Raw genomic sequence first — 14129 nt, forward strand, 5'->3', positions numbered from 1 at the left:
AGCACCTTGGCGGCTGGGTGGCTGGACCCACTCAAATTTGGCGCCGGCGTGTTGTCCATCCATTTCAGGTTCAGCCTTGTTTTGTGCAGCAACCGCCAAAGTCGCAAAAAAACAACAGAGCAAAAAGTCGGTGTTTTGCTTTCAGCCGACACCAACATCTGGCATCGCGCAGCTCGGAACGCGTCTTGCTTATCTTCGACATACCGACTGCAAGAAAAATAAGGTTTCGAACCACAAAATGTTCAGCAACCTAGGGAAGGGCACGCCCCCGGTGCCGCTCTCGACTGGGAGCTTAGCAGCCGGCACCACAAACCCACCTGCTACAACGGCCGGTGGTTTGGGCTCACTCTTCTCCAAACCAGCTACCCCGGCCACGACGACGACCGGCCTGTTCAGCAATCCTAACCCAACCGCTGGAGCTACTTCGACGACACCCCAAAAATCATTGTTTGGCGGTACGACTACCACCACCACATCTACCCCCCTGTTTGGCAGTACCACCACCACTGCTGCACCGGCTGCCACCACAGCGACGACGGGCGGGGGTATTTTTGGGAACACATTGGGCGGGAGCACCACTCCTCAAACATCCGTTCTCGGCGGTGGCTTTGGCGGTGGTCTAGGGACGACGCAGCAGCAGCAATCGAACCTCGGCGGCAGTCTCGCGAGCATCTTGGGCCCCACAACCCAACAGCCAGCCGGCGGGATGAACACTGGCTTCGGCAACACCCTCGGCGGCGCGAGCGTCTTCCAAAACGCGGCAATGAACCCTCCTAGCCTGACGGGCTCGTTCTTCGACTCGTTGCTCTCGAAAAACAAGAAGCAAGCCAGCGGGGAGACGCCCCAGGGAGACCTCCCTTCCCTGCAGCTCAGTCTTAGTAGCCTGAGGCAGACGGTCAGGAAGCTCGCTCCCAAGGACGGGGAAGGGGGCCGCAATCTTGAGCACGGGAAGGCTCATTACTTTCTTGCTGCGTCGGGGGTTGATCCGGGGGCGGCGGTGAGGGATTTGAGCTCGTTGGGGTTTGCTGCTGCGGCGACGGCGACGACGAGGGACAGGAGTCCTTATTCTGCTGGGGAGGTGGATGTGGAGACGTATCTGGATAATCTGCAGACAAAGACGACGTTGAGCATGATTGCGGATGGGTTGGAGAGGAGCGTGAGGGACTTTGATTTGTTTTTGGAGGACAATGTTACGATGGAGTGGGAAGCGCAGAGGAAGAGGATCTACCAGCATTTTGGGATTAAGCCCAGAGAGGAGCAGGAGGGGGGTATGGGAGATTCGCAGAGGACGGTGAGGGGGGGGACGCCGGCTAAGGAGCAGGGTGCTGGTGGGTTTGGGAGGTCGAGGAGGAAGGGGAGCATGGCGCCTGGCACTCCTGGTGGTGGGGAAAAGTCGATGCGGCAGAGTATGTTTGGGAGGTCGGCCATGAACAAGTCTGTTATTGGAACTCCCAGCCGGATTGGTGCTCATGCCCCCGAGTTCTCGGATGTCGAGGCCAGGAAGGAGAAGAGCGATCTCGAGGGGTTCACTTCTGTGGATGATCGCTTCTTGAGAGAGAAACAGGGCAAGCTTGCGACCAAGATCAAGGAGTTCAACGACTTGAGACAGAGAGGCCTTCCAGTCGAGATTTGCAAGGAGTTGGGCGACCTGGAGAACACTGCCGGAGATCGGCATGGGCCGCATCTGGTGGAGGCCTATGATGCCCTGAGGGAGATTGTGGGTGAAAACGACCCTGACAATCTACCTCGGGAACGCCAGTTTGCCAGGTACTACTTGGACCCCAACCCATCGTCTGCCAACTCTATTGAGATGCGCAAGCGGATCTTGAAGGGCGCAAACACCTTCTTGGAGAAACAGTTTTGGGCTGGTGTCAACTCGTTCATCACCAAACATCCCCATGAAGCGAACCTGGGTGGGCAGCCCGACGTCGTCAGCAAGGTCAAGGCTTACATCCGCCTTCGCCTCATTCGCAAGAGCCTGGTTCCAGACAACGTGGACCTTCAGCAAGCGAATGGCGAGTACGTCTGGGCGATCGTTTTCTACCTTCTCCGTGCTGGCTTTGTGAACGACGCCGCCAAGTATGTCAACGATCATGAGAGCTTGTTCCGCAGCATCGACCGAACTTTTATGGGCTACATCAACAGCTATGCCTCCAGCGAAGACCGGAGACTTAAACGGTCGGTTCAGGATCGCTGCACCAACGAGTACAACCAGAGAATTCGCAATGCCCCCGAGGGCTCCATCGACCCCTTCCGCATGGCTTGCTACAAGATCATCGGCCGCTGCGACGTCAACAACCGCAGTCTGGATGGTCTTTCAGGAGACGTCAATGACTGGGTCTGGCTCCAGTTCAACCTTGCTCGGGAGACTGACAGGTCACAGGAGCTTGCTGGGGAGTCTTATGGCCTTGCTGAACTCCAGTCTAGCATCCGGGAGATCGGCCTCAAGCACTTCCCCAAGACTCCTGCGGAGGACACTGCTGGCAGCTTTGCCATGTTCTTCTACCTCCAGATTCTGTCGGGCATGTTTGAGAATGCCATTGCCTACCTCTACTCCTTCAGCTACGTCGATGCCGTTCACTTTGCCATTGCGCTCTCTTACTATGGCCTCCTCCGTGCGGCTGATGCTCAGTCTTCTGGCAATGATTTGCTTTCCCACAACACCCGCAACCAGCCTCAGATCAACTTTGGCCGTATGCTCGGGTACTACACACGTGACTTCCGCGCCGCTAATGCCGCCGCCGCGGTTGACTACCTTGTCCTCATCTGCCTGAACGCCGACGAGACCGCCGCCGGTCAGCAACAAGCCGCCCTCTGCCACGAAGCCCTCCGCGAGCTCGTTCTCGAGTCCCGTGAGTTCAGCCGCCTGATCGGGGATATCAAACCCGATGGCTCTCGCATCAAGGGTCTCATCGAGGAGCGCGGCAAGCTTATTGCCCTTGGCCGCCACGACGACTTCATCCGCAACATCACGCAAGAAGCCGCTGCCTTTGCCAACGACAATGGTCGCACCACTGACGCCGTTCTTCTTTATCACCTGGCTCAGGAATACAACCAGGTGGTTGAAATTGTCAGCAGGGCCCTCAGCGAGGCTATTTCCCTCGAGATCGGCGAGGAACCCATGCGTCTTGTGCCTGTCATGGCTAGAGAGGATGGCCAGGAGGAGGCAGCGGGGAGCCTGGCGGCGATTGACGACCCGGTGGAGCTGGCGAAGAAGATGATGAAGATGTATGAGCAGGAGTACATGTACTGGAACAAGATTGGCCATCAGAACCAGTACGCGTGCAATCTCTTGTTGCAGATTAGTGATATCAAGAAGCTTGTGGAGGATCAGGAGTGGGCAAAATGTCTCGATGTAAGCGTCCCTCCCTCTTCGCCTTTTCCTTCCATCCCCAAGGTACTGACTGGTTTGAAAAAAAACAACAGAAAATCGAAGCCCTCAACATTTTGCCGCTTGATGCAAAGGGCGATCAGAGTCTTATCCGCCAGTACTCTGCTTTGTTTGCCCAGCTGCCGCAGACGGTGGCGCAGAACGTGCCGAACCTGCTGATGTGGGCGGTGGTGTGCTGCACCAAGCAGAGGGAGAGGCTGATGTATGGGCAGTTTACGGGGAATGAGACGACGGCGAGGGAGTTGATTGATAATATGAAGCAGACGAGCGTTGACCTGACGGCGTATACGAGCCAGCTGAGGTATCGGTTGCCGAGTTCACTACATGAGATGTTGGCGAGGGCTTCGGCTGATTAAAGGAGAAGCGGGAAAGGGGAGGGGGGGAATGTTGAATATGATGTGTTTAGCGTGGGAAAGGCTGAGGGGTGGGGTGGGGGGGATACCAAACGGTAGATTTATTCTTGTCATTATACGATCAAAGACAAAAAGCAGGAGGGAGGTGGGAGGTAGGAGAGGTACAGGGTAGGGTAGATAATTGTATTCTGTTGAGTGCATGTCTTGTTTCTATTTTACGACACGACTTTGAAGACACGATGCGCTATATGGGCTTTGCATTAGCGTCATTCTTGAATCCAGTGGTGTTGGGCTGTTGAGAAAGGGGGTTGGTCATGCCATGGCACCCCATAAGTAATTTAATCACCAGTCACATTCACCAATGCCAAATGATTATGGGAAAATCTTGTCTCAAAAATTCCTAGCGCCTCCCAAAAAAATCACACTGAAAACAAATCATTCCCTCGTCCTTTGCCTTGCCTGCTCCAGATAAATGCTCGCAATCCCCTGCCATGCTTCCCCTTTTCTACTCCAGTTGGACATAAAAAGTTTCGTACCCTTTCTCCGTTGGTGGAAAAGAGGGTTGTGTTTTTGGGTAGTTATCGAATACAAAACGAGACGAACCAAGGGGCCGTGTATATATCCTGATGATTGGGGTATCTCGTCGACTGTGGTTCGGCGCGGGTTGTTGTTCAAAAGGATTTTGGTGGGGTATCCTGGGTATTGCTCGTGTCGATAAACTGTTTTGTTTGTTTGTTGATTTCGGAATTATGGATTAGGGTATTATTTCTTTCCGGCGGCGGCTTCGGCGGCCTTCTTTGCGTCGGCTGGAGGGAGTGGGTGGTGGTTAGTAACTTGCTGGTAGAGAGGAGAAGGAAGGGGGGAGAGTGGTAGTGAGTGCATACCGGCAGCCTGCTTCTCGCGCATCTTCTGAGCCGCGATCTCCTTGGCTTTTGCCAGCTCGCTGCCGGACATGTTGTGGCCCTTCTTCTGGGCAGCCGCCTTCTTCTGAGCGGCCTCGCGGGCCTTGTCGCGCTGGTTGCCGCGGGCCATGTTGAATGTTTAATAAGAAGTGAAAAAGTGTCCAAGAAGATGACGTCGGTTCTCGGAAGGGAGAGGGGGGATCGATCCGCAGCCAGCGAGTATGGGTTGTGTTATGAAAGCGGAGAGTGGTGAACCAAGTTGGACGGCGGACCGCTGACGGGGTTCGTAGGTAGGTTTGCAGAAAAAAGCTGACGAGCGGTTGGCGGTGGAAGGTGAATTGCGCTTTTGGTGGTCAGCAACTGGGAGAAGGCTGCCTCCTCTTCTTTGCAGCGCTGTGAGTGGCTCGCCGTTTAGGGGCCCTGGGCGAGGCTGTGCAGAAAAGAGAGCAATCGAGATTCTGGGCGTTTCGATGGGTGGGGAAACAGGGCGTGACCTCTTGACCAATCGCCGTTTTCAGCTGGGGAGGATGGCACGTGCGCTTGTTACCAGGGGGAAGGGTTGTCTTTGGGATCACGATGATTTTGACGCGCGGAAAGCCGCGCTTTGTCGGCGTCTACTGAATCATTGAAGTGAAATGAGCCTCCGAGGGACCCCGAGTCCGGTCTTGATCCGAGGATGAGACTTTACTGTGGATGAGTTTCCAAGATTCCGTGAAACTGTGTTACATGCGGCGGCAGCACAGCAGAACCTCATGGCGCAACGAAAATTGCAAGGACTGATGCGCAAACGGACCCGGGAATAATAGTGCAGATTTTCGATAATGGGAGATTTCTGGTCGGAAACATGCCTTGAGATCAGCCGCTTGAAAATCCAATTCTTCTGATGAACGGTTGTGGTGGTTTTCCTCTGTCAACATCATGTGGTCCGTGTCCCATATCAAAAGAGCAAGGTGGTCTGTGCATAACACCATGTCTTTCTTTGAAGACCATCTCTCAACACTTGACAAGCAAGATCAAGTCGATGCTATTGAATTCAAGAAAATTTCTTCTTCCTCTTCTCATCTCACGATTGACTCATTCTCTGCGTATTTAATGAAGCCCTGCAATTTCACGGGAGAAGATGCCACATCGAGTGCTGCCCAAGGCTAAAAGCACCTGAAACCATCATGGTTCATTGCCAGCCAATCGACTTGCCCTCCACGCGCAGACTTGAAGATGCGACCACTCGATGCATCTGAACCCCGGCTTTTCTTTCTTTCGCGCCGCCGCATATTCCAATGTTACCACGACGGTTGACGTTCTCGCTTCATGACTTGACTGCCGAACCATTGGACCACACCAACCCGGACCTCTCCCGCTATGCGCTGGCAGCCGCGAGACTCCACTGAAGCTGTCTTGATCGGGTGGCCCTCGATCGCCAAAATGTTTTGCTCAACACAGGGCTTCAAGGCAAGGCCATGAGCTAGACCGTGGGAGATGCAGTTACCCCAGCTCATGATCAATTTCTGGGGACATGTCTGGCTTGGAGTTTTTTAGGCGCCTACAGCTTCATTGGTCAGAATGACAAGAAACATTCTGCTCCATGCGAAACACTCACCAGAAGACCCATGAACCAGTTCTTTGCTCTCCCCCTCCCCCTCCCCCCTCTTGTTACAGAGTGCCGTGCGGGAAAGCCGCAGACGTTATTTTTGGGCAGATGGCGATTTGCCCATGACAAGGGCAGGTGCCTTATTCCATTGTTATAAACCCGATCGCCACTTCACATAAGTCTATTGTAGCTCTTCCCACCTATTGTCTTTGTTCATCACTTAGATTCACCATTGTACCCCTGGACAATGGGAGTTTTCTTCTATTGATCTCTATTTTTCTTTTTTTTCCTATCCCATATCATATTTTCTCACCACCAAGTCTGGTTACATTTTCTATCTTCAACGTATTTCCTTGTGTTTTTTTCCCTCTCTCTTCGCAAACTTCGTCAACATATCACACGATATCTACACATAACTTTCGACACATCTGCTAGCCAGATCGTCATCCGACAATCACTCAATCACTTCATCACTCGCCATTACCTGCTGAGCAGTCTGCCAACTGGCACGAGTCACATATGTAAGTACTTATGAGTTTAGAACCTACACCTCCCCTCCTGAGAAGATGGCCCCGGTTGGAAATCTCGACACCCGGTTACCCCCGAAGCAACGAAAAATTGTCGACAAATAAGCTCCTGGAGAGTATTTCGTCATGTCCGAACAAGTTCCTGTGATGGATAGGCCGGGTACTCCCCATTCGCGGAAGCCAACTCAGCTTCCAAGGAGAGCATCTGCCGCCAGCCAAATTCCAACATTGCCTCCGATCAGAGGCCGTGAATCGATAGAGTCAAGCTCCACAGATGAGTCCGAGGAAGAGTCAGAGGAGGAATCAGATGTTGAAGATGTCCTGGTTGGGCAGCCGCAGCTTTACTGCGGGCCACACTAGCCTTTGGGGCCAGGACAGATGTCGATGCCTTCTCCGGCTCAAGGACTTCCACATCCTCCTCTTTTTGGGCAAAGACCCCAACAACCTCCCGGCCCTATCCAGGAACACCAACGACTCGAGCCACCAGTTCTTGGACAGTGGCGTCAACCGCCTCCTCCTGGACAATGGCAGCAACCTCCTCTTCCTCTTCATGGACCACAGCATCAACCATTTCCTCCTCATGGACAACGCGGCCAACTTGAGCAATCCCTTAAACCACAGCACCAAGTTTCACCGAGGTCCATCTTCTCAACCCAAACACATGAATTAACCTGAACCCCACTGAAATACTCTTACTAACATCTTTCTCCTCAGAAAACCCACAATAACAATCACCACCATCCCCCCAACAACAACAAAATGCTCTCCCTCGCCACCTCCCCCAAACTCCGCGGCTCAGGCCACCTAATCCTCCACGCCCTCCGCGCAATGACCCTCGTCGCCCTGGTCGTGATCATGGCCTCATGCTGGGCAATGATCGTCCTGTCCGGCATAACCGGCCACTTTCAATTCTTCGACGTAATCTCCCACTTCTTCGTCTTCGCCATCAGCATCGTCCTCTTCATCTCCGAAATCGGCCTCTTCAAGCCCTGGTTCAAGAACAACTTTCCTATCCTCGGGCCCGACCACTCGCTTGGTTGGCTCGGTCTAGCCCTGATGATCACGGGTTGTGGCATCATGGCAGATTTGGTCAAGCCTGCGTACAGCATCGACAACTTGGGCCTGCCAATCTGGAGACTCGTCCTCTCGTCTGGGATTTTGGCCATCACTTTCGGGGTGTTCAACATGATTGCGAGTGTTGTGTTTCGCGACGGGGAGAATGGCATCACGGCGCGGAATATTCGCTCCGACGGCTCTCTCGCCGTGCCCACCAACCAGAACTCCAAAGAATACTACGATTCTGGCTATCAATCCTCTGTCCGGAGCAATTCCATCCGTCAACACCAGCAACATTACCCCGAAGACGACGACAACATCACCCCTCAACAAAGTCAGCCCTTTTACAAGCGCATGACGAACCACTTTTCTGTTCCCATTCCCCCCAAGTTCAACTTTCGAAAGTCGCGCGGGAACCTGCAGATTAGCAAGCCGATGCCGATTCATGACGATAATGATGATGTGGAAAGGGGGACGGGTTATGGGAATCTGAACAGGAGCAACAGCAATAGTCGGGCTAGCCCGGTGATTCCTGACATTCAGCGTCCGCCGACCGCGCTACATCCTGCTTATACGGGAGGGAGTCATTACTCTACTGCTCATATGGACAGGTTCTAGAGCAACCCACTCACTCACTCACCACACACACAATCTATTTCTTTCCTTTTCGTTCTTTATGGGGGAGGGGCAAATAATAGCATCAGGAGGGATGGGATGGGATGGGAAAGACATAAGGGCGTTTAGGGAGTTTAAAGCTGATTTCTTTTTTTCGATGGGCGTTTCATGGGCGGGAGGAAAGATAAGAAGGACGGGGGAGGGAAGGAGGAGGGAAGGAGGAGGGAAGGGGGAGGGAAGGGGAGTAGCAGTATTGGTATACCCGAAGGATTTGGAGGGGAGGATACAGGAAATGGGAAGACTGAATAGGCCATTCAGCTCCAGGCATCAACGTCACATAATTACTTTGGAGGCCAGAATTGGTCTGACAAGAAGAAGAACGAAACAGAATGAAAAGAGGACAGAATGTCTCTCCATGTGGATATCATTGTGCCTGCAGTATTTGATGTTCGAAGGGATAATGATGCAAGGTCAAAGGTAACATGCTTATATGATATCCAATGATATCTATACTCATCTATCACCCAACCAGACTCCATAGCCACCATATATATTCCACTTCATCGCCCGCTTATGTTGGTGTCCAATCTGCCAAGTCCAAGAATGTGCAACTGCCACATCAGCTCGCTTTTTGTATCACATGCCACTACACCTCAAAAACATCAACAGCAAGCAATTCAAGGCGAAATATCACACAACAGCAACGACAAGACAAGCAAACATCAACCAACACATATATCATTACCACCCCACTATCCCCAAGACTGAACGCAAGGCATCATGAAACAAACAACCAAACATCTCTGTTGATTTTATGGCACCCCCTCACCACCGAAAAAGCGCAAAACCAGATGACCTGACCGTTACCCGACCAGTAGTAAGTTGTCCGACCAACCGACCGACCGCCTAACCTGATCCGATCCCGATCCATTCTAAGTGATATAAACGATGTGTGTATGTAGTAGTAGAGCCCTGATGCAATCATATGAAAAAACCCATCAAAACGCCATCTAATGCTTAGCGGTGACGGCCTCGCCAGTCAGCTTCTCGACATACGTCTTTGCCCTGTTTAGTCAAACATGGTTAGCAGCTGGTCAAGTGAGAGATCATGGAAGCGGGAGAGGAAACTCACATGTCACCCATGGCGACCATGCAAACCGTCTGCCAGACGCCCAACCCAATACGGGGCGTCACACCGCGGTACAGACCCTTGAGCCCGTTCGTCTCGTAAATATACTTGAAGGTATTCCCGACCGTCATCTTCTTGGGGCGGTTGGGATCTTCCTTCTTGCTCTGCATCTCGACGCGGATAACCTCGATAGGCTGGTTCCAGGCCGACAAACCACCACCCAGCGCCGAGGCAGTGATCTTCTCCACAGCGCTCAGCTTCTCACCCTCCTTCTTGCCGGTGAGATCCCTGATGCCCTGCTCAGCGAGACGGCTCAGACCGAAGCGAGAACCCCAGTTGGTCATCTGGCGAATCGCAACAGCGTTGACACCCTTGTTGATACCTCTAATGCCTTCGCGGCGGTAGATGTCCATGAAGGTGGCCCAGGTGCCGGGAGCCTTTTGGCCGGTGGAAGCCATCTTGTGCTTGGTGATCTCCACCGTCTTCATGCAGGTGCAGAAACCCATAGTAGCGTACGCCTGCGCAACACCACCCGTCACACCACCGAAAATGCCACCGCCGAACTCGCCGGCGCCGGCAGCGCGGGCATAGTACTCGGCCTCGGAAGCGACGAAGAGAAGGACGGCGCCTTTGGTGGAGGCTTCGATCCAGGCCCAGGGAATGAGACCTTGGTAAACTGTTGGACAAGAGCAAAGTCAGCGCATGCAGCTTGTTGGCAATTTTTTTTTTTTTGCTTATCCGAAGAAAAACTTACAGCCGAAAACACCACCACGGTTCCAAATGCGGCCAAGAGCAGCTCCGAAACCATCACCTCGGTTCGCCGCCATGGTGGTCTTGATGACCTCCAGGGGCTGGCCGAGGGAGGTGACCTCGAACAGGTTCAAACCGGCGCCCAAGAGCAAGTTGGAAAACTTGATGGGCTTCTTCTCGAGCTTGGGAGGCTCGGAAGCCGGGAGAGAGGGGGCAATAGCGGCGGACATGACTTGGTGGATGTTGCTGTGATAGGGGCCCTGACCAAGGGAAAAGGGTGCTTCGTCGCAGGATCAGAAAGAGAGAGGAGAGAGAGAGAGTAAAGTTTGCGGAGGACGGGAGAATGTCCGGACGGCGGGTGTGTGGGTGTGATGAGAGGTGGGTATTTGGAAGGTGTGGAAACGCGGGGGGGGGAGTGGGCAAGGTCGAGGAGGGACAGCCCAGAAACGGCGGATTGGCTGGAAGCTAGGGAGTCAGCTTGTTGCTGATGATGCTGAGCAGTGGTAGAGGCGACCCGGAATATGATTTGAGCGGCTTGCAACGCAGCGAGAAGGCGGCTCCCCTAAAACAATAAAATTGCACGTGTTACCGATGGAGGCTCAATCTGTCATTGTAGATGTGGATTTGAATTGCCCAAAGAAGCGAGGTCCCGGCAGGAGAGCTTGGCTCACCCATGGGGAATGGTCAATTTGGGGGGGGGATACCCGCGGTAATGCGGATAACGCAACAGCCAGCATATGAAAGAGGGGGATCCACTTACGACTAAGAACACGGAGATGAGGCTGTGTCAATGAAGGAAGGATATGACGATGGCAGCGACGACAATGTCGTTGATGTTTTTGTTGTCGAGGAAGAGAGACAAGAAAGAAAGAAAAAAAGGACCCAAAGACAGGACCCCGATAAAGCTCCAATGGTTGGGGGAGACAAGGGGGAATCCCGAGTTGTTGGCAGTGCTTGCCCGTTCCGTCTTAGACTCTTAGACGGGCCAAAGCTCAACGCACGCCAATCGGCCGACACACCCCTGTTCTCAACCACCCACCTCGGCACCTCAACAGCAATTGTTTTGGGGACCAGTCTCACTTCTGACCTCACCTATGAATCCGGCCGGACCGGCTTGGGGTAGAGCTGACCCGGCCACCCAGTCTGTCTGCGCTTGAGATAAGATGCAGCTGGTTCATCGGCCGTCTTTCTTCAGCTGCTCCTCACCGACAGTTCATCTCTGGTGGTGTAGAAATCTCGAATTCATCTTTGTAACATGAATTCCATAAGAACCCAACAGCATCTACGGTCTGCAGTGCGGCAGTGCCCCGAGGATGCTCCTTGCCCAGGGTTCTGTTGTGGCGGCAAGGTGTTTGATGATATTGATGACCGGACCGAGCGCACCGAGTGTGTAACCAAAAACAACTCTGACGGTGCTTCCTCCATCCAGGGTCCGAAGCCGCAGCTTGACTTGACTTCCATCAGGATTGCATGTGGCACACGCCCGTTCGATGTCGCTCTCCTACAGCCCCCCCACCCCATGAGTCCCGCCCGGCCCTGCATGCGTTGGAAGCAGAGATGTTGCAGCTAAGAACTTTTCATTGAACATGTGCGTGTGGCCGAGTGGCCCGGAATACGGAAAAATTTGTATCGTACAACTCAATGGACAGCCATCACCCAGTAATCGCGTTGCCCCAAACCAATCAATGCCTCCAGGGACTGAAGCAATCGCTGAATATTTCCCCATCCATTCTATACTGAAAAACCCGTAACGATCCCTTCGCGCCGAATTTTCCCAACTACCTAACCCATAACCCGCATTACTCCCCGTCCTCGTACATAACTTACAACTTCTTGCAGATCTCGATCCACTTCTCGGTGGAGAAAGACTTGGGCCTGTGCAGAAACAATAGTTAGCTTGCTGTTTGTGTACATGTCAGGAATAAAACTCACCTCTCAATGGGGGCACCGACGGCGCGGTCAATGATAAGCTGGGGAAGGACACCAATGGCGCGGGAGACACCGAAGAGGACGGTGTAGTAGTTAGCCTCGGTGAGACCATAGTACTGGAGGAGGACACCGGAGTGGGCATCGACGTTGGGGTAGGGGTTCTTGGTCTTGCCGTGCTCGGTAAGAACCTTGGGGGCGATCTTGTAGACCTGGCTGACGAGCTTGAACATGGGGTCCTCAGACATGTGCTTCTGGGCGAACTCGCGCTGGGCAGAGTAGCGGGGGTCGGTCTTGCGGAGGACGGCGTGGCCGTAACCGGGGACGACACGGCCGGAGTTGAGGGTGTCCCAGAGGTACTTGGTGATGCTCTCATCGGAGATATCGTCACCAATGACCTTCTTCATCTCGGTGAGCCAGTTGAGCACCTCCTGGTTGGCGAGGCCGTGGAGGGGACCGGCAAGACCGTTGAGACCGGCAGCGAGGGACAGGAAGGGGGAGCTGAGAGCAGAGCCGACAAGGTGAGTGGTGTGGGCGCTGACGTTTCCACCCTCGTGGTCGGTGTGGATGGTGAGGTAGAGACGCATGAGCTCAATGAAGTCAGCGTTGTTGCCGAAGCCGAGCTGGTTGGCGAAGTTGAAGGAATAGTCCTTGTCCTTCTGGACGGGAGCGACCTTGCCGCCCTTGAAGACGTTCTGGTAGATGCGGGCAGCGATGGTGGGGAGCTTGGCGATGAGGTCCATGGAGTCCTCAAAGGTGTATCCCCAGTATTCCTTCTTGTTGATGCCCTTGGCGTAGGCACGGGCGAAGGAAGAGGTCTGCTCGAGAGCAGTGACGGCCATGGAGAACTGAGCCATTGGGTGGAGGTCGCTGGGGCAGCGGTCGATCAACTCCTCAACGAACTTGGGGATCTCGGCGCGGGCAGCCCAGTCGGCAGAGAGGTCGCGGACCTGCTGCTCGGTGGGAACCTCACCCGTGAGGAGGAGCCAGAAGAGACCCTCGGGAAGGGGCTCGCTGCCGCCGGGGGCCTTGGGGAGGACCTGCTGGCACTCGGGGATGGTCTTGCCGCGGAAACGGATGCCCTCCTCGGCGTCGAGGACAGAACCCTCCCAGACGAGGCACTTGATGCCACGGGCACCGCCATAGACCTGGTCGAGAGTGACCTTGTCAACAACCTTGGAGCCATGCTCCCTGTGGGTTTAACGACAGCTCGTCAGCAGCAATTCTTTGTAGCGGGCGGGCGAGGGGCAGGCATTGTACTTTCTGAGAGCCTTGATCTCCTCGATCTTCTCGGGGAGGAGCTCGGCGAAGCGCTCCTTGAGGGTCTGCAGCACGATAGCACGGTCAATGGATGATGTCAGGGCGCATTTGGCGTCGGGCGTCGTCTCGCTCGTACCTGGGTCTTGGAGGAGTAGCAGCGGGCAGCAGTGAAGGCAGTCTGCTTGGTCGCAAAGGACGAAGCCTTCAACGAAGCCCGGAGGGCGGAGGAAGTCAGGCGCATCGCAGGAGCCATGGTTGGGTATCTGATGTGGAGGGTTTGTAGGTGTTCAGGTGAGAAAAAGGGAGGAGGAGAAAAATGTTTGGGGGTTGATGAAGACAGCCAAGCCGTAAAAAAAAGCGCAGCCCGCCCGCCCCGGGCCAGGGAATAAGGTCAAGCTTAGCCTAGCCTGCCAGCATTTGGCAGGCGGCTTTGCGGGTTGGCCGGACACACGGCAACGGACCGACCGGGGTTCGGCTGTCCACTCCCTTCCAGATTCCCCATTGCTATCATAAAGACGATCCCGATGGTCTCAGAGATTCTCATGGCATATATTTTTCAAGGGAGGCTGCTGCTATCGACTATCAAGTCTTGTTGTGTAGCTGGCATTCCCAACAAGGCGCTCTACCTATGA

At 54.1% G+C, this 14129-nt stretch overlaps 6 protein-coding genes across 6 annotated transcripts; 2 read left to right on the forward strand and 4 right to left on the reverse strand.

The window, feature by feature from the left end:
• Positions 1-94: 94 nt before the first annotated feature.
• Positions 95-3847, forward strand: NIC96_2 (nuclear pore complex subunit). The gene is made up of 2 exons (XM_062911119.1): positions 95-3355; positions 3427-3847. The coding sequence occupies exons 1-2, from the start codon at positions 239-241 to the stop codon at positions 3745-3747; spliced, it is 3438 nt and encodes a 1145-aa protein (XP_062767127.1). The 5' UTR covers positions 95-238; the 3' UTR covers positions 3748-3847.
• Positions 3848-4116: 269 nt separating this feature from the next.
• QC763_306750 (uncharacterized protein) lies at positions 4117-5566 on the reverse strand. Its single transcript, XM_062911120.1, has 2 exons — positions 4629-5566; positions 4117-4550 (listed from the first exon to the last, which is right to left on the reverse strand). Exons 1-2 carry the CDS (start codon positions 4774-4776, stop codon positions 4507-4509), a joined length of 192 nt encoding a protein of 63 aa, XP_062767128.1. The 5' UTR covers positions 4777-5566; the 3' UTR covers positions 4117-4506.
• Positions 5567-6481: 915 nt separating this feature from the next.
• Positions 6482-8470, forward strand: QC763_306760 (uncharacterized protein; the record flags this gene model as incomplete). The annotated part of the gene is made up of 2 exons (XM_062911121.1): positions 6482-6487; positions 7476-8470. The coding sequence occupies 2 exons, from the start codon at positions 6482-6484 to the stop codon at positions 8433-8435; spliced, it is 966 nt and encodes a 321-aa protein (XP_062767129.1). The 3' UTR covers positions 8436-8470.
• Positions 8471-8818: 348 nt separating this feature from the next.
• YHM2 (Mitochondrial DNA replication protein yhm2) lies at positions 8819-10541 on the reverse strand (the record flags this gene model as incomplete). The annotated part of the gene is made up of 3 exons (XM_062911122.1): positions 8819-9497; positions 9565-10237; positions 10316-10541. The coding sequence occupies 3 exons, from the start codon at positions 10539-10541 to the stop codon at positions 9443-9445; spliced, it is 954 nt and encodes a 317-aa protein (XP_062767130.1). The 3' UTR covers positions 8819-9442.
• Positions 10542-10776: 235 nt separating this feature from the next.
• Positions 10777-11489, reverse strand: QC763_0054550 (uncharacterized protein; the record flags this gene model as incomplete). Its single annotated transcript, XM_062905798.1, has 2 exons — positions 10777-10873; positions 11404-11489. 2 exons carry the CDS (start codon positions 11487-11489, stop codon positions 10777-10779), a joined length of 183 nt encoding a protein of 60 aa, XP_062767131.1.
• A 380-nt stretch (positions 11490-11869) lies between these two features.
• CIT1 (citrate (Si)-synthase) lies at positions 11870-13877 on the reverse strand. Its single transcript, XM_062911123.1, has 4 exons — positions 13634-13877; positions 13498-13562; positions 12244-13428; positions 11870-12186 (listed from the first exon to the last, which is right to left on the reverse strand). Exons 1-4 carry the CDS (start codon positions 13748-13750, stop codon positions 12135-12137), a joined length of 1419 nt encoding a protein of 472 aa, XP_062767132.1. The 5' UTR covers positions 13751-13877; the 3' UTR covers positions 11870-12134.
• Between the last annotated feature and the right edge of the window lie 252 nt (positions 13878-14129).

Source organism: Podospora pseudopauciseta, chromosome 3 (genome assembly GCF_035222475.1).
Source record: "Podospora pseudopauciseta strain CBS 411.78 chromosome 3, whole genome shotgun sequence".
NCBI lineage: Eukaryota > Fungi > Ascomycota > Sordariomycetes > Sordariales > Podosporaceae > Podospora > Podospora pseudopauciseta.

Excerpts from the sequence above, each read along its gene's own strand:
- CIT1 (XM_062911123.1), bottom strand. The coding sequence starts at position 13,750 with ATGGCTCCTGCGATGCGCCTGACTTCCTCCGCCCTCCGGGCTTCGTTG. Across the intron at positions 13,429-13,497 it reads GAGATCAAGGCTCTCAGAAA|GGAGCATGGCTCCAAGGTTG; the intron begins GTACAATGCCTG and ends TTAAACCCACAG. Across the intron at positions 12,187-12,243 it reads GTCGGTGCCCCCATTGAGAG|GCCCAAGTCTTTCTCCACCG; the intron begins GTGAGTTTTATT and ends GTTTCTGCACAG.
- QC763_306750 (XM_062911120.1), bottom strand. The coding sequence starts at position 4,776 with ATGGCCCGCGGCAACCAGCGCGACAAGGCCCGCGAGGCCGCTCAGAAG. Across the intron at positions 4,551-4,628 it reads GCGCGAGAAGCAGGCTGCCG|CCGACGCAAAGAAGGCCGCC; the intron begins GTATGCACTCAC and ends CACTCCCTCCAG.
- NIC96_2 (XM_062911119.1), top strand. The coding sequence starts at position 239 with ATGTTCAGCAACCTAGGGAAGGGCACGCCCCCGGTGCCGCTCTCGACT. Across the intron at positions 3,356-3,426 it reads AGTGGGCAAAATGTCTCGAT|AAAATCGAAGCCCTCAACAT; the intron begins GTAAGCGTCCCT and ends AAAAAACAACAG.